General features: G+C 39.7%; 1 protein-coding gene across 8 annotated transcripts in view; it reads left to right on the forward strand.

Annotated features, from left to right (window-relative positions):
* The window catches only part of RPS6KC1 (ribosomal protein S6 kinase C1), a 91212-nt gene that overhangs the window by 13852 nt on the left and 63629 nt on the right, over positions 1-13731 (forward strand). For all 8 annotated transcript variants that reach the window (XR_005830330.1, XR_005830331.1, XM_040611552.1 and 5 more), the window contains exons 4-7: positions 4082-4197; positions 6220-6313; positions 10633-10692; positions 11496-11858. Coding sequence is in view for 6 of the 8 variants with exons in the window: in XM_040611552.1 (XP_040467486.1) it covers positions 4082-4197; positions 6220-6313; positions 10633-10692; positions 11496-11858 (633 nt within the window). In the remaining 2 variants the exon portion in view is untranslated. The remainder of the gene's footprint in view (positions 1-4081; positions 4198-6219; positions 6314-10632; positions 10693-11495; positions 11859-13731) is intronic.

Raw genomic sequence — 13731 nt, forward strand, 5'->3', positions numbered from 1 at the left:
GCATAGCTGAAAGGAACAGAAATGTCTGACTCTTCAATTTAAGAATTGGGTTTCTATTTACGCGTAAAATTTTACTGTGCATCCTTCAGTCTCACTTCTACGCATAATAAAAGCTGTGTGTTTTATTTAAATTTAGAGCATTTATCTGCAGATCAGTCTTAATACTTTTTGTACTAGAGGAAAAATGTAATCTTAGTAGATTTTTCAGTTTTGACAAACTTGATTTCAGTCTAGTTAGAGGTGAGCTGCAAGGTCCATCTCTGTAAAGACCTTTTGTTTTCAAGCTGATTTAACGAAGCATTTCTGCAGTATTTCTCTCCTGTGATAATACTGCACTTGTTGCAGTTTTTAAACTAGTTACTAATTAGCATTGCCAGTAGTTGCTGGCATATTGTTGATTTTTTTTTTTTTTATATGTGTGTGCTTTAAGTAATGTATATATATATAGTTCTGAGCAGAGTACACATTAAAAAATGAGCATTGGTGGTTCTGACAGTCAAACTTGCTTGTAGTAGAAGTATTAAACCTGAGCAGAATCTCAAGTTCAGCATGCAGAGTTTTAGGAGATGGTGTGAGACGTATTTAAAAACAAATGGGTCATGTTGTGCTTCCCTAGTTTATGCAACCAAAGACTTGCCACACCCACAGAACTGACCTATGTTGCATGTGGTATACTACAGCTTTTGATAATTACAAAGTGCAAGTGCATGTATTTATATGCTGTTACAATAGAGCTGGTCACATCAAAGCATGAAACCTGTTATGGGTGGGAAAAAGAAATCATTTTGCTGTTTCTGTACTTTGCTTGAACGTTTTCCACCCATTTTATGCAGAGAACATAATGAACTTGAGCATGGGACTTTAAAATGTCCTAACAGATCAGTTAAAACTTCTCTGAATTGTTATGCAGCAATTATGATACCTATTTTTGGGTAGTGATTACTCTCCTTACCCTAATATGCATAATTTCTTCAGTCTTTTCAAACATTTTTTTTTTTTTGACACTAAGTATTCCCGTATGTTGGCTATACATGGCATTTTGCCAGAATACCGGTAAATCTGTACTCAGCATGTGTTGTATCTAACAACTGCAGGAATGTATTCTAGTAGTAAAAAAAAATACTCCCCCTGCCCTGACAAAAAGAAACCAAAACCCACCAGATACTGACAACTTGCTAGCAGTGAGTCAGAGAGGTGATTCACATTATAAAGCTCAGATAAGGATACTTCTGGAATTTGAAAATACCAAATGAAGTAGCATATTTAAGAACTGGGTGTGATGTAGAGTTGGAAGTCTTGTGAAAGTTAAACTAACTGAAACATGAACACTAATTCTGTTCGGTGTTTTGTTCAGATCTGCTCCACAAAATGATTTGTGGATTCTCTTTACAGGAATTCACGTTTGGCTTCCATTTGTATAAGAAATATTGAATGGAAAACTGCTGGAGGAGTAGCAGAACTGTGCTAATGCATTTGTCATAGGCTAAGATTGTAGTTGATGCTTCCTAAAACCCTGGAAAGACATGGACATATAGTGAAGCTTCCATGTTGTCTGAGAGATGTGAAGAATTGTGGAAATAATGTTGATTTAGATGCACAAAGGCTTCCTGATAGAAATGTTTGAAGAGTCAGCTGGGTATCTGAGCACCTTTGAACATCTGATTGAGAAAGGTAGTAATGAAGGTGCTGAGCAATACAAGATTGCTTGAAAGTATGAAAAAAGGGAGAGAGGGAAGGAATTAGTCAGGGTTGGCTGGGAATGAAACTGCCAGCAAGATGCCAGATAGTCTGTGAACAAACCAGTACTGAATTATGTTCTTCCTTCCCCCCAAGTCCTCTAGTTCTGTAAGTGGTTGTCCTGATAGTATATCATGATGCTGATGAGCTGGAAAATGTGACAGTGACTAATGTTTCAACAACTCTGTTCAAACATGTATTCATTTTTTTTTAGCTCAGCTTCCTAAGAAAATAAGGCTTATGTAATTGTGCTGTCAGAAAGTCAAGCCTCTTACTCATGTGGCTAAATTTGAGAGGGAAGGCAGTTGCAAATGTAATTATATTTCTGCAAAGTCCGTGAAACAGCAGCTGAGTAAGAAGAGAGCATGTGCTGTGGTGCTACCAAGGGCCCGCGGGCTGGGCTCATACTGGTGGGGTTTGCAGTTTCCTGGACAATTGGTGAATGTGCTCTGGTCAGCCTGGCAATGCTGGTCCTGACATGTCCCGTCTGGTGTCCAGTGGAAGTACTGAGATGTGGATGAGAAAAACTAGTTTTTATTGGGTTTGATGATGAAGTACAGTGGGAAAAGTTCCCTAGGAAGCCAAGAAAAACATCACATTACTTTCTTGCAAAAGTTACCTGTTTCTGGCCTTGTTAGGCCAGTTACTTCTCTGTGATTGATTTTCTGTTGCATTATAACAGTGTTTGTGTTATTTTATAGATTCGTTTAACTGGCCTGTGCTGTTGTGCTTTACTGAGGGAAGGTTTTTTTTTCACGATACCGTATTTTGCATGAAATGAAGCAAAAGCCCTGATGCACCCCCAGTGTTGTTTGGAAGACATAGGAAGTTTGAGCAGTTTAATGGGGCCTGATTTCAGCGTTGCCACTCAACGTGGTAGCATTGCCTTTGCCTTCTTTCTCCTTGCTTGTTGCTAGCTCTTTTGTACAGCTGCTATTGTTTGTACAGCTGAAAGGGCAGGGTGAACAAGTCATGGAACTGATCCAGCTGAAAATTAGCCCAACGATGTCTTTCCTTTCTTTCATGGAAAAATAACCCCTAAAAGCTTTGTTTGTGATCTTGTGAGTATGCGTGTGTCTTTCTAGTTTTATTTTCTTTTTTCTGGTACCACATGGGCAGGAGCTATTTACTTGAAGAATTTCTGGAAAGAATCCTGCTTTGATACTTTTTTTCTGGGATTATTTTTTTGCTTGCTCTAAGTATAAATGAATTTTGCTTCTATGTTCAATGTTTCTTTTGTCCTCTTCAAAGGTTAATGCCACAGAGCTGTCACAGGTGGTTCTTATTTTTCTGGTCATGCTGTTATAGCAATACTGTTTCTTGAACTTGTCTTCCCAGTCCTCTTTTTCCCTCTGTATAGCTGTTCCAGTATCTGTTCTGTTCTCCTCCAATTATTACTGTTAACCTCTGCCCTTTTCCTTTTGTAAACTTGTAACTATTTCAACAACAAAGTGATGTTGATATGAAAAGCTAAAATAAGTTGTGTGCAATTGTGAAGAATGTGAATTTAAGGTAGCAATCCAAGGGTTTTCTCCTGAGAAGCAAATCTCTTCAGGTGAACTGTGGGATTGTTTTTTAAATGTGTTTTTTCTAATTGGAATGTCTTGAGTGTTGGGTAGGGAAAAGGGAAGGATCATACGTTTTAGTAAATGAGCTGTTTCCCAGCTCTGCTTACCTCTTGAATCCAGGAGGAGATGAGACCCTGTCTACATGGAGCTACATCAGAGGAAAGCTTCAGTGCCTCGTAGCAGGGCTTCACCATGTCCCCTACACTTTGTCTCCTCAGTAAATGGCACCTTGGAATTGATGATCTGTTTGGGGGCTTTTAGCAATACTTCATTTACTATCCACTCATATTGTGCGTTGTTCTTGAGAATATGTGAAGATTGCTCAGCTCCTTACAGGATTTGGGCCGTAACCAAGGCTGACACTGACTGGCATATTGTCAAATTGTGCATGTATCATTTATTGTTAGATAACACTGGACATCCGTTAGTGTCTCTTGGCTAATCAAGAGTGTTGCCTCACATATTCTTACGATGAGAGGGTGAAGGATTCTTGTTGTAGCTGCCAGCTTTCATCATCCGAGTGGATTGCAGAAGATGGGACTCTAGGGACAATTGAGAATAGGAAGTTTGAAGACTTGGTATGTTCTTCCTGAAGCATTGGAACGACTTTCATAGACTCAGGGCATTGTCTTCAGAAGGTTGCTTTTGTCTTGGGTTTGTGTGTTTTGTGTGGTGGGTTTTTTTTTTTTTTTTTTTTTTTGGTGTGTGTGGTAGTTATTATTGCAAAATAAATGTGTAGTTATTTCTAAAACTGTCAATCTGTGTGTCTGTTCCAGGGCGATTTGATGAAACTGTGATTGAAGAAAGAAGGCAATGTGCTGAAGATCTGCTGCAGTTTTCTGCCAATATCCCTGCTCTCTATAACAGCAAACAGCTTGAAGAGTTTTTTAAGGTTTGTTAGTATTTGCATAAGTATCTGCTTCTTACTGATATGAATAAAGTATAGTGCTGATTCTGCTTTACTTAATAAACTGCGGAGTGACAGTGAGCTGATCTGACATACTTTGTGAAGTGACTGGGAGTTTTCCATTCACTCTAGAAATGGGGCTTTTAAAAAAACCCTATGCCACACCTGTACAAAGTGGAAAGTTTTACAGGAACTTCAGGTGAAGGGATTTGGATTTTTTGTTTATTGAACAGTGAGCAAAATCTGTGATACTAAATCCAGGTGTTCAGTGGGGAAGTTGTTAAAATACTGTCACTGTTTGTGTTTTATGTAGATGTTTGTGGTTTAAATGAAAGGAAGGAAGACTGTATAGACTGTTCTCTTATGGCCTTTTACGGATTCAGGTTCATGACAACAAATTTGGCATATAACTAGTAAAAACATGCTGCTTGTGCAGTGTTGTAAGAACCATTCTCTAAAACGTATTTTAGGACAATATGTTGATCCGAACTTCCTCTTTATTACATCTGAAGCAATTTGTTTTCAGTAGTTCCTTCAAACCTCTTTGTTTTCAGTAGCTTAGTCTAACATTCTGCAAACACATAAGTATAAATTTACATGTAAACATGATAGCAACTCATCTGGCTGAGATGGGACTTAAGTGTATTAATTATCACGTATATTTAAATGATACATATGCAAAAGCAAAATTGCAGCGAAGCTTAAAAATCTTCACTTGTTTTCATGATGTAGTTATTGCAGACTTATTTACTTAAAATAACTTTCTTTAAGGTTTGGTGGCAACGATAAATGGGAGACAGAGTTAGAATATTTTGCTTTTCAGTTTATTTGCATTTGCACTCTTTCAGTTCTTTGGAAATACTCCTGTGGTTTTGGGTATTTGTTTAGAGCTTTCTTCCCTTCCTTAACAAAGGTATTAATTGTAGCCTTCTAATGGACCTTTTCTGGCTTTGCATGGGAATGAATAAAACTGGAAAGACATTAATTTTTGTAAGAGCAGGTATGTCTACAAGGGGAGTTATGCAGGTTTAATAACTTAGGCTCATTTGTTAGCTGATGTTGTGCCATGTTTTCCTGCAAGAAAGCCCTAGGTTTCGATCAGTCACCGTCTTGTCCTGGGTCTTTTAGCTTCGCTCGTGGGTGGTTTTGTTCCGTTTCAGGTTTTTGTGAAAATACCCATGGGGAGATGGACTTGGACAATGAAGTTGTAGAAACAAGTGAAGGGAGTGCTGTATCTGTATACTATATACTCCAGCAAAATGGGCTGGGTAGTGCGAAAAGCAGGTTAGCTGGGCTAGTTCAAGGGAGATTACTAGTGCCCATTTGTAACACTGCCTTGGAAATGGTGCAGTTCATATTAAAGTTGCATGGAAAATGTGCAGCTGAGATGCAAATCAGAAATTTAAAAGAAACATTTAGGTGATTTCTAGTACAATTAATTGCTTCTGTTGTTATTTCACTTACCTTTGATTTCTTTCAGGCTTGGGAGGGAATAATGTCCTCCTTATATACTGGGATGGCCTTGTCTTCCCTGTTTGTTCAGTCTTGACTATGACTGAACTCAAGGTAGTGGGTCATGGTGGGGACACTAGTCTGATGGGCAAACAGGCGTGCGGGAGGGATCTGCTGAGCTTGGGAACGCCACTGAAGGGCCCTGAAGGGCACAGGCTGCATGTGCTGCAGGAGAGCAGGAGCATCTCTGTTCTCTCCCTGCTAAACCCTGGGGTCTACAGGCAAACCTGCTGCAGCCTGTATGGTTCAGGGCTCTGAAGCTGCAGTGGGCTAACTGTTTAGATACCTGGACAGTCTGTGGCACCCAGACAAGACATGGCCTAATCAAAAGCCCTTGTTTATTTTGCAGGCTTATATAGTTTAATTAAACGCATTAACTCTAAAGTAATGGAGCATTCACTGGTTAGAAAATTGAATTTTGACTCTCACTTCTATACAGTGAGACTTTCCATTGTGCACGTTGGCTAAATAATTCCTTTCCCTCTTTATTTTCAGGGTGGAGAGGTGCATGATGGGTCCGAATTGATTGGTCCTGTTGAACCTCTGTCTGACTCTCTGACTGACAACCTGTCTGACTGCAGCTCTGAAGGTTTGCTTGCTTTTCTCATGTAACCTTATAGCGTGATCTGTTTTAAAGCAGCACGTTAACGACAAGAGCCATGTTTGTAGGAGCACTGACATCCAGTCTCTGTTTGCTTGGTATGACAGAAATGCCGGAGCTGGGATTAAGAAAAGAGAAGTTGAGCTCAGCAGAGCTCTGTCTGTACTGCTGGAAGTTTGCTTCTAAGAGGAAGTTTTCTGGGTGTTTTAGTCCATTCTGGAAGTCCTAGTGCTTTGTTGCTCAAAGAGAACTGCTTTTGATGCTAACTGAACTGAACCCTCTGGTTTAAATGTACATGATCCTGCCTGCTTCCAAAAGGTTGGGCAAACAGTGTGGCGATGGTCACTACTAATCATGACCCAAGTCTTAAGCTGTAAAAATTTGCAGACGTTAAAACAGTTTTCAGATTGATCAATAAATACAAGAATGAGTGTCTGAATTTGCCTGCAGCATGAAAAATAGGTCTAAGATTTGAACTCCTCCATTCATCTCAGAGGGTTCTCATTCAGCTGTTCAGGCTCTGGGTGTCACCATGCTTTCAGTGCTTAGTAAAATCCAGAAGATAGTTGGTATCTTATTTTAAAATGGAGTGAACATACGGGCATGGTGAATGTTAAAGTCTACCGCAGGGGTTGGGGAGATAAGCAAGTTGTTTAAGTCTCTTAAAAAATGCTGGCAGTTTTCGTTTACTGAGAAAGTCTCCCTATTCTTTAAAGTCTGAGAGGTTGTGTGTTTAGAGCCAGTGCGTGCTATGTTCAATTGAAGGCTGAAAATACCTTCCTTAATTTGCTAATGTTTTCTGGTTGTGCTATGCCAATGGAAGGTGTGTCCCTTTTCCTATGGTTGCATTTCCTTAGCACAGTGTAAAGATGTACATGCTGGCTTGGATGCCACATGTAAAGTAATTTTAGTGGCACTTCACTTGCACTAAATATTAGTATAAGTGTAAGGTAGGGTCAGTCAGCCCAAATATATACTGTGCTAGGGCTTCTTGCCTGCCTCTGGAGGCTGAGCTAGCTAGCTTAAACCATGCAGTCTTCTAGATACTTATGTATTTCTGAGGTGTGCTTGGATCCTTGTGACTTCTAAGAAATTCTTTTCCAGCCCTTCAGATTTTCCTTTGGAACTGTTTTACGCTCATGTGTAAATACACATTATTATACAAATACTTACTAAGCTTATTTGGGAGTGTGTTTTTTTTCTTATCTACTTAATTTCCTCTGGTCTTACTGGCATAGAATTTGCTTTGGTGAAACTCTGCTTGAATAAGAGTTGTGTTTTCTAATAGTGGTTGATTGGCTTGTTTATTTTTTGCTTGAGGATGTGTAACTTGCCACTGTGATCTCTCTGTGTCAATAACTTTGTGCTTAGTTGCATAATATGTTCTACGTGGGCAGTGAGTTTTGCATTTTGTTTTGTAGTATCTTCTGTGATGTTAATGAACTAATTGCCTCCACAATATTTCATTCTGTGAAGGGAAGGTTATAGAGCTGTTTAAATACAGAGGGTAGTTATTATAAATAGTAGTAACTAGCTTTAAAAGGGCGCTATTTCTGTGAAATTTAACATTCCTGATTCTAACAATGCACTCACTTTACACCGTGCCTTATAAAAGGAAAAAGTGCTTCTAAAAATGCTTAATATGAACGTTTATATTCCCTATTCACACGGGACTAATTCTTAGAAGAAAAACACTTCCTCTATGTGAGATAAAAATATTGAAAGGAAAAAATGCTGTAAAGTAGAAAAATTCTTTGATATCCTTCTGAATCGGCTGGAGCACTTTTAAGGGGATACTTGCAACAACAGAGCACAGGATTTCCAGATGCCGAACGTGACTTTTGTGGAGTTATATTTTCTAAAAACCTATGTGTCTTCCAGCTCATATTTTCTTACGTTTGAAATTAAATTTTGGGGGAGGAGGGAGACTAGGAACAGAAAGAAACATCTGTCTTTAAGGCCTCTAGATGGCAGTGGCAATACTCGGCTCTGAGTCCTCTCCCTGCCTTTCCTCAGGGCATCCTGCCTGCATCTAATTTTCCCCAGTCTGATTATCATAGTCAACTGTGACTAGTTCACTGTGTCAGTTTTTGTGAGCATGAAAGGGCCTCCACATGGGCACTGGTCCTTCAAGCTGTTGTACTGAGAAGTGTCAATCCTTAACAGGTGCTGGTGTTTGCTTATAAGGGTTGGTTGTGTTTTCTCACTTTTGTCTGTTCCTTTCAGACAAAGTTCATCTTGCAGAGTGTCTGCACATTAATGGTAGAAGATACAAACTGATGGTAGTAGAAATGTTTTTGTACCAAAATAAGCGATAGGTGTCTTGCTTGTAAAAGCAGTTTGGCAGTTAAGGCTTTCACAGAAACCTGCTTTTCAAGAGGCCAGGTTATCCAGGTTTTCCACCAATTTTTGGAAACTGCATTTATTCCTCATATAACTGGTGAAATTGTGCAAGACAGAGACAAGTATAGGAATTCATGTTCAACTTCAGCATTGTCATACTCATCTCATATTCCTGACAGTCACTCTGTCTTCCTCTCTGGGTAAATGGGATAATGTTCAAATGTCCAATTTCCTCTCCAAAAGTCTTTCTATACCAGTTGCTAAATTCTTTAGAGGAATTCACTGGGAACCTATTTTTTTTTCATTCTTTTTTTCTTCCCTCCTCATGTTTTACCATGTTTATGTTATCTTCCCAGAAATAAGCATATACAGTTCAGACTCTTCCTGCCCCTTGGGCTGACTGGAACCCCCATGACTATGGTTGTGTGGTGCCAGACCTGGGCTCTAAACCTGACCTTAAGCAAAGTTTATTAGCTCAGGCTCTGTGCCATGCTAGCTGTGTTCATACAGCTTCTGGTAAAGTTGGCTGCAAAAGAAGATCAAATGCGGTTTTGTTTGGAGTGTAGGGAGAACTTGGGTCTGTCTGAAATATGCAGTGTGGATGCATTCTAATTCATCTAATCTGAGTGTCCAGCACGCCCCTGTCACAGCTTTTCCATTCATCCTGTCTGCACCCTTTGTCATCAGTCAGCTCTGCTTCCACCTATACATTCCTTAGTTAGCAGTTTCCCTTCACTGAACCAAGTAACTGGACTCCTAAATGTTATTTTATTTCATAAATTCTCAGTCCTCCACACCCAAACTTGACATTGCTGTCCCTCAATTAGACAGGTGAATGGCCCGTTATTAATACGGTAATTAACGAATCTTCTGTCTTCCTCCAACTGTTCTGTTGTGAGGTTGCCTTCTTTCTTGCAGGACTGCACAGGCACTTTTATTCTCTGCATGGCCACTTTATTTTTATGTCCCTCTGAAAAGATCAGGAGCATTGTCTTCTGTGCACCCTCGCCTCTTCTCAAGTAGTCTTGTGTCACCAAGTATCACTGTCGCTTGCTTTTCAGACAAAGAGTGGCTGGTAATGTGTTCTCCTTCATGCCTTTTTCCTCTCACTAGCTTTTAGAAAAGCAGTATTTCTATAGTGCCTTCCTGCTTCTCTTCCATAAATTGTGAACTCCCTCTGACTCCAGAATTGCAAAATCAAAAAGAAAGTTTGAGTTACCTTTGAGTCAGGTCCTTGCAGCTGCCTCATACTTTTTGAAGATGTCTGAATGCTTTATCTGATAATATGGATAAACTCTTGACTGTCAATAATACAGAAAAAAACAGACACCAGGTTTTAGCTCAGAAATTGCTTTCTCTGTGTGTACAAACAGCTAAATGTCTTGACCTTGTTGCCTGTTTTATTGCCTCAGTGGGTACATGTGCCAAGGTGATAAAACAAACTGCTACTTGATATCCAGGTGGCACTGCCAAATTTGTGGCTTGCTCCATATGTCTCATGCAGGGTACTAGTCTGGAATGACATTTTTGAGACTGAAATCTGGCCTGTTATCTTCCCCCTTCCCCCCTCCCCTTTTAGTGTGTATGTCCCAGCTTTGAAGGCTCTCCTGTTTTAAGTCTCCTTAAAATCATTAGAGCAGTGAGAAATAGGGATTAAAGTGCTGCTGCTATTGAAATGAGGTGATTTGGAGTGCTGAAGTTTGAATTAGTCCCCCCCAAGCAAGCACCTGTGTTTTGTTTTTTAACCTCGGAGGCAGTGAGAAATAGCAAATCTAATACCACTGCCACAATTTTAATGGTGTGTTACCAAATGGATATCTCTGATAGCCTGACAAAGAGCAGTTTCATATTACGTACTTTTACCTGTAGTAGCGTCATGCCCTTTCATTTTGATGGCAAGTGAACATCTAATCTGTTGTACAAAGGGATGTCAGAAACATTTTTGTCATTCTTGTCCTTTTCAGTTCGGAAGGATTTAAGTGGGCTTGATGATGTGACACTTACGAGCCAGTCGGAATGCGGAGGTGAGATCTAGAAGTTGTTTCCGTTACATCTGTGGAATTTAAATTATTAGAAAATGATAATTATGAGTGAATGCTTTTTGTGGATGCTAGTCTTTACAGAATGAAATGGTGTAGGTGTAAAATACCTTTATTGCCATTTATTTCCAAATAACCCTGCTAAGTTGCCATGGTTTAGTTACTGAAAGTCAGCTTGCAATAAATATATATACTTTTACCTTATGGTGATTGTAAAATAGAATGCGTTATCTCGAATTTTAGTTAAAGTGTAAGCTAATTCATTTTACCACGTGTTAGCCACAGGAAGAAGACTACACATGGTAGATGTTAGTGCTGCATGTTGCAGTGTTAATCCAAGCTCCTAATTTACTGGTTTTGGAATGCTTCATTTTACTGATTTAAAACAGTATGTTGGGATTTCTTGCAACAGTAATTCAGATTCTACTGATTGACTTTTCTAATAGCACTCACACAGAAAGGATTAGTTTTGTAATTTCCTGGAGCACAATGGTGAGCAGTCTGTGAAAGTTTAGGTTGAGTGTTAGGTGGTGGTCTCTTCATTCCCAGTATTAAAATGAAGACCAATTGCTCTGTGTAGCTGGTATCTTAATTTTAAAAACCATGTTTCTATAGGTACTAAAAAATAATTGTAAAGACAGCTTTACATGCAGGGAGTTGCTGTGCACAGTCTTGGGAAGCTGCATAAGTGAGAAGACAGCTAAAATCTTTGGATGAGGTAAAGAATTTTGGAGGTAATGTATATGAGGAATCTAGAGTAATGGATGTCTTTCTGACTATACTTCCAGGCTTCTCCAGTGACAGTGACCTGATCTCTCTGACAGTTGATGTAGACTCTCTTGCTGAGTTAGATGATGGAATGGCATCCAACCAAAGTTCTCCCAGCAGAGCTGTTGGCCTTTGCCTTACTTCTGAACCCCCAGTACAAAGCACGCTGGCACCTGAGCAGGAGTGGAACAAACCTGAAGGAGAGAGGGAAAGCCATAGTTTGTTTACTGGAAGCTTAAAACCCAAGCCTGGCAAACAAGATTACTTGGAGAAAGCAGGCGAGTTGATAAAACTGGCCTTGAAGAAAGAGGAGGAAGAAGATTATGAAACTGCTTTCAGCTTTTATAGAAAGGGGGTTGATCTGCTTCTGGAAGGTGTTCAAGGTATGGATCTTCCCATTAGGTTTGCCTTACCTTTGGTTATATGTATTTGTTTATGGGGTTTCCTTGGTTAACATCAGCTTACTCCATTGCAAAGAGGTGATAGGAATTGCACCGTGATGTGTGCCTGGCTTTCATGTGCTTGATAGGTGCTGTGCATATGAAAAAGAGAGAGAGAGACAGAAAAAATCTTTCTGAGACTGAATGATAATTTAGGGTCTCATTTTCCAAGTGCCAAATCTCCTCTTTTAAATTTGCGGCACAACCTTTAACTTGCAGGTAAGCAGCAAAGTGCTCCATTTCTGCCTCCTTCTTTTTTATTACCTAGGCATTAATTAATATGTGGCACTTGCAGCACTGTTGAAACATTATTTAATTTACATGGTTAAGTGAGGATTAATTATCCCCATTTTACGCATGGGGAGAGGCAGACTCAGGTTAACTTCCCAATCACAACAGGATTAGAACTATTCTTGGCTCACAGCCTTTTGCTTCTTCCACTAAACTGTTCTCCTTTTCTGGCTAAAGGATGCATACAAACTTGCATGCCTACACTGCTACAGAACAGGATTATTTTTTTTTCCAAAAGACTTCCGTGTGTCAATGTATGTCTACAAAAGCTGTTGTTAACTGACCAGATGCAACTACATACAAATTTCTGTGGAGTCTCCTTGCACCTTGTCAGTCAGGGAACAATTTTTTCCTCTTCCATCTCTTAGCTCTTGAGGATCAAGAGTGATAACCTCATGTATTTGCATTTTGTCTTACAATGGCTTAAAACTATAAAGGACAGGAAAAGATTTGTTCTTTCCTGGAGTGAATTCAGGGTCTGTGTATTGTGCTTCTGTCACACACAGATCAAATGAGTAAGATTAGAATTGTGACTTTGTTTGACGGTGTACAGCACAGATGCATTATGCTGTTCCAGATCAGAACTTCAATGCTAATGTACCAAAGCACACACAAACAGGAGCCTTTGCTGCATTTCGGTATAATGCATGTCATGATGTCCCTCTGAACAGTTCTAGGAGTAGAAGTTATTTGCTGAACTGCTTTAACAGGGCCTGGCAAAAAATGATGGACAGGTTACTGATGAAAGCTAGAGGTGTGGGCCAAGGTACGTGCATAGTCTTTGCTTGAAGTGTCTTATACTTTTTTGGCAAGGGTAAGTCCACCTCTTTCAAGTCCCAGTGATGTCAGTAGGGTTGCTGCTTTGCTGCCTGTTGTGGCTTTTCAAATAGCATCCTATCTTTCCTTAAAGCCCATGTTGTCAAAATGCTTTTCATTCCTGATGATAAATGTGCTGGCAGTCCTTCTGTTGGAGAGCCTAGCTGTTCTTTCTTTGCTAATACACTTCCTCCTAGATGGGTGTGCCATTCAGTTAAGGTCTTCTGAAGAATATCCTGTTTTGTCATAACCACTGCTGTCTTCATGCCGTGATGCAAGGCTGCCATGATGCAGTTTTAAACTGACAGTTCAAGTTTCAGCTTCAGAAAGCTGTCTTTATTAAGCAGTTTTAAACTGTTAGGGCATGAACACAAGTCAGGCTATTGCACATCGGTTAAGCTGTGGTAACTATGCATGCGTACTTGGGTTGTGGCAGCGGTTAAATATGTTGGCTTTGAATCCACAGTAATTCTTATGGTAATATGTTTACCTTAAAGTTGTGGAAGGCTTTTCTTTCACGTGTTGTGGGTGACTTGCTCAACTGATGCACGTTCACTTGTTAAACTAGAGTGGGTTGAGCTTTTTACTTGCATTTGCTAACATTTCCTCCAAGGACTTTTGCTTCTTTCCTGTTGGCAAGCTACTCATCCAGCTACCTCAGATGACTGCTAATCCTTTTCTCTCACCCACTGGTGTCCATGCTTTTCAG

This window comes from Falco naumanni, chromosome 12 (genome assembly GCF_017639655.2).
Source record: "Falco naumanni isolate bFalNau1 chromosome 12, bFalNau1.pat, whole genome shotgun sequence".
In the NCBI taxonomy this organism is placed as follows: domain Eukaryota; kingdom Metazoa; phylum Chordata; class Aves; order Falconiformes; family Falconidae; genus Falco; species Falco naumanni.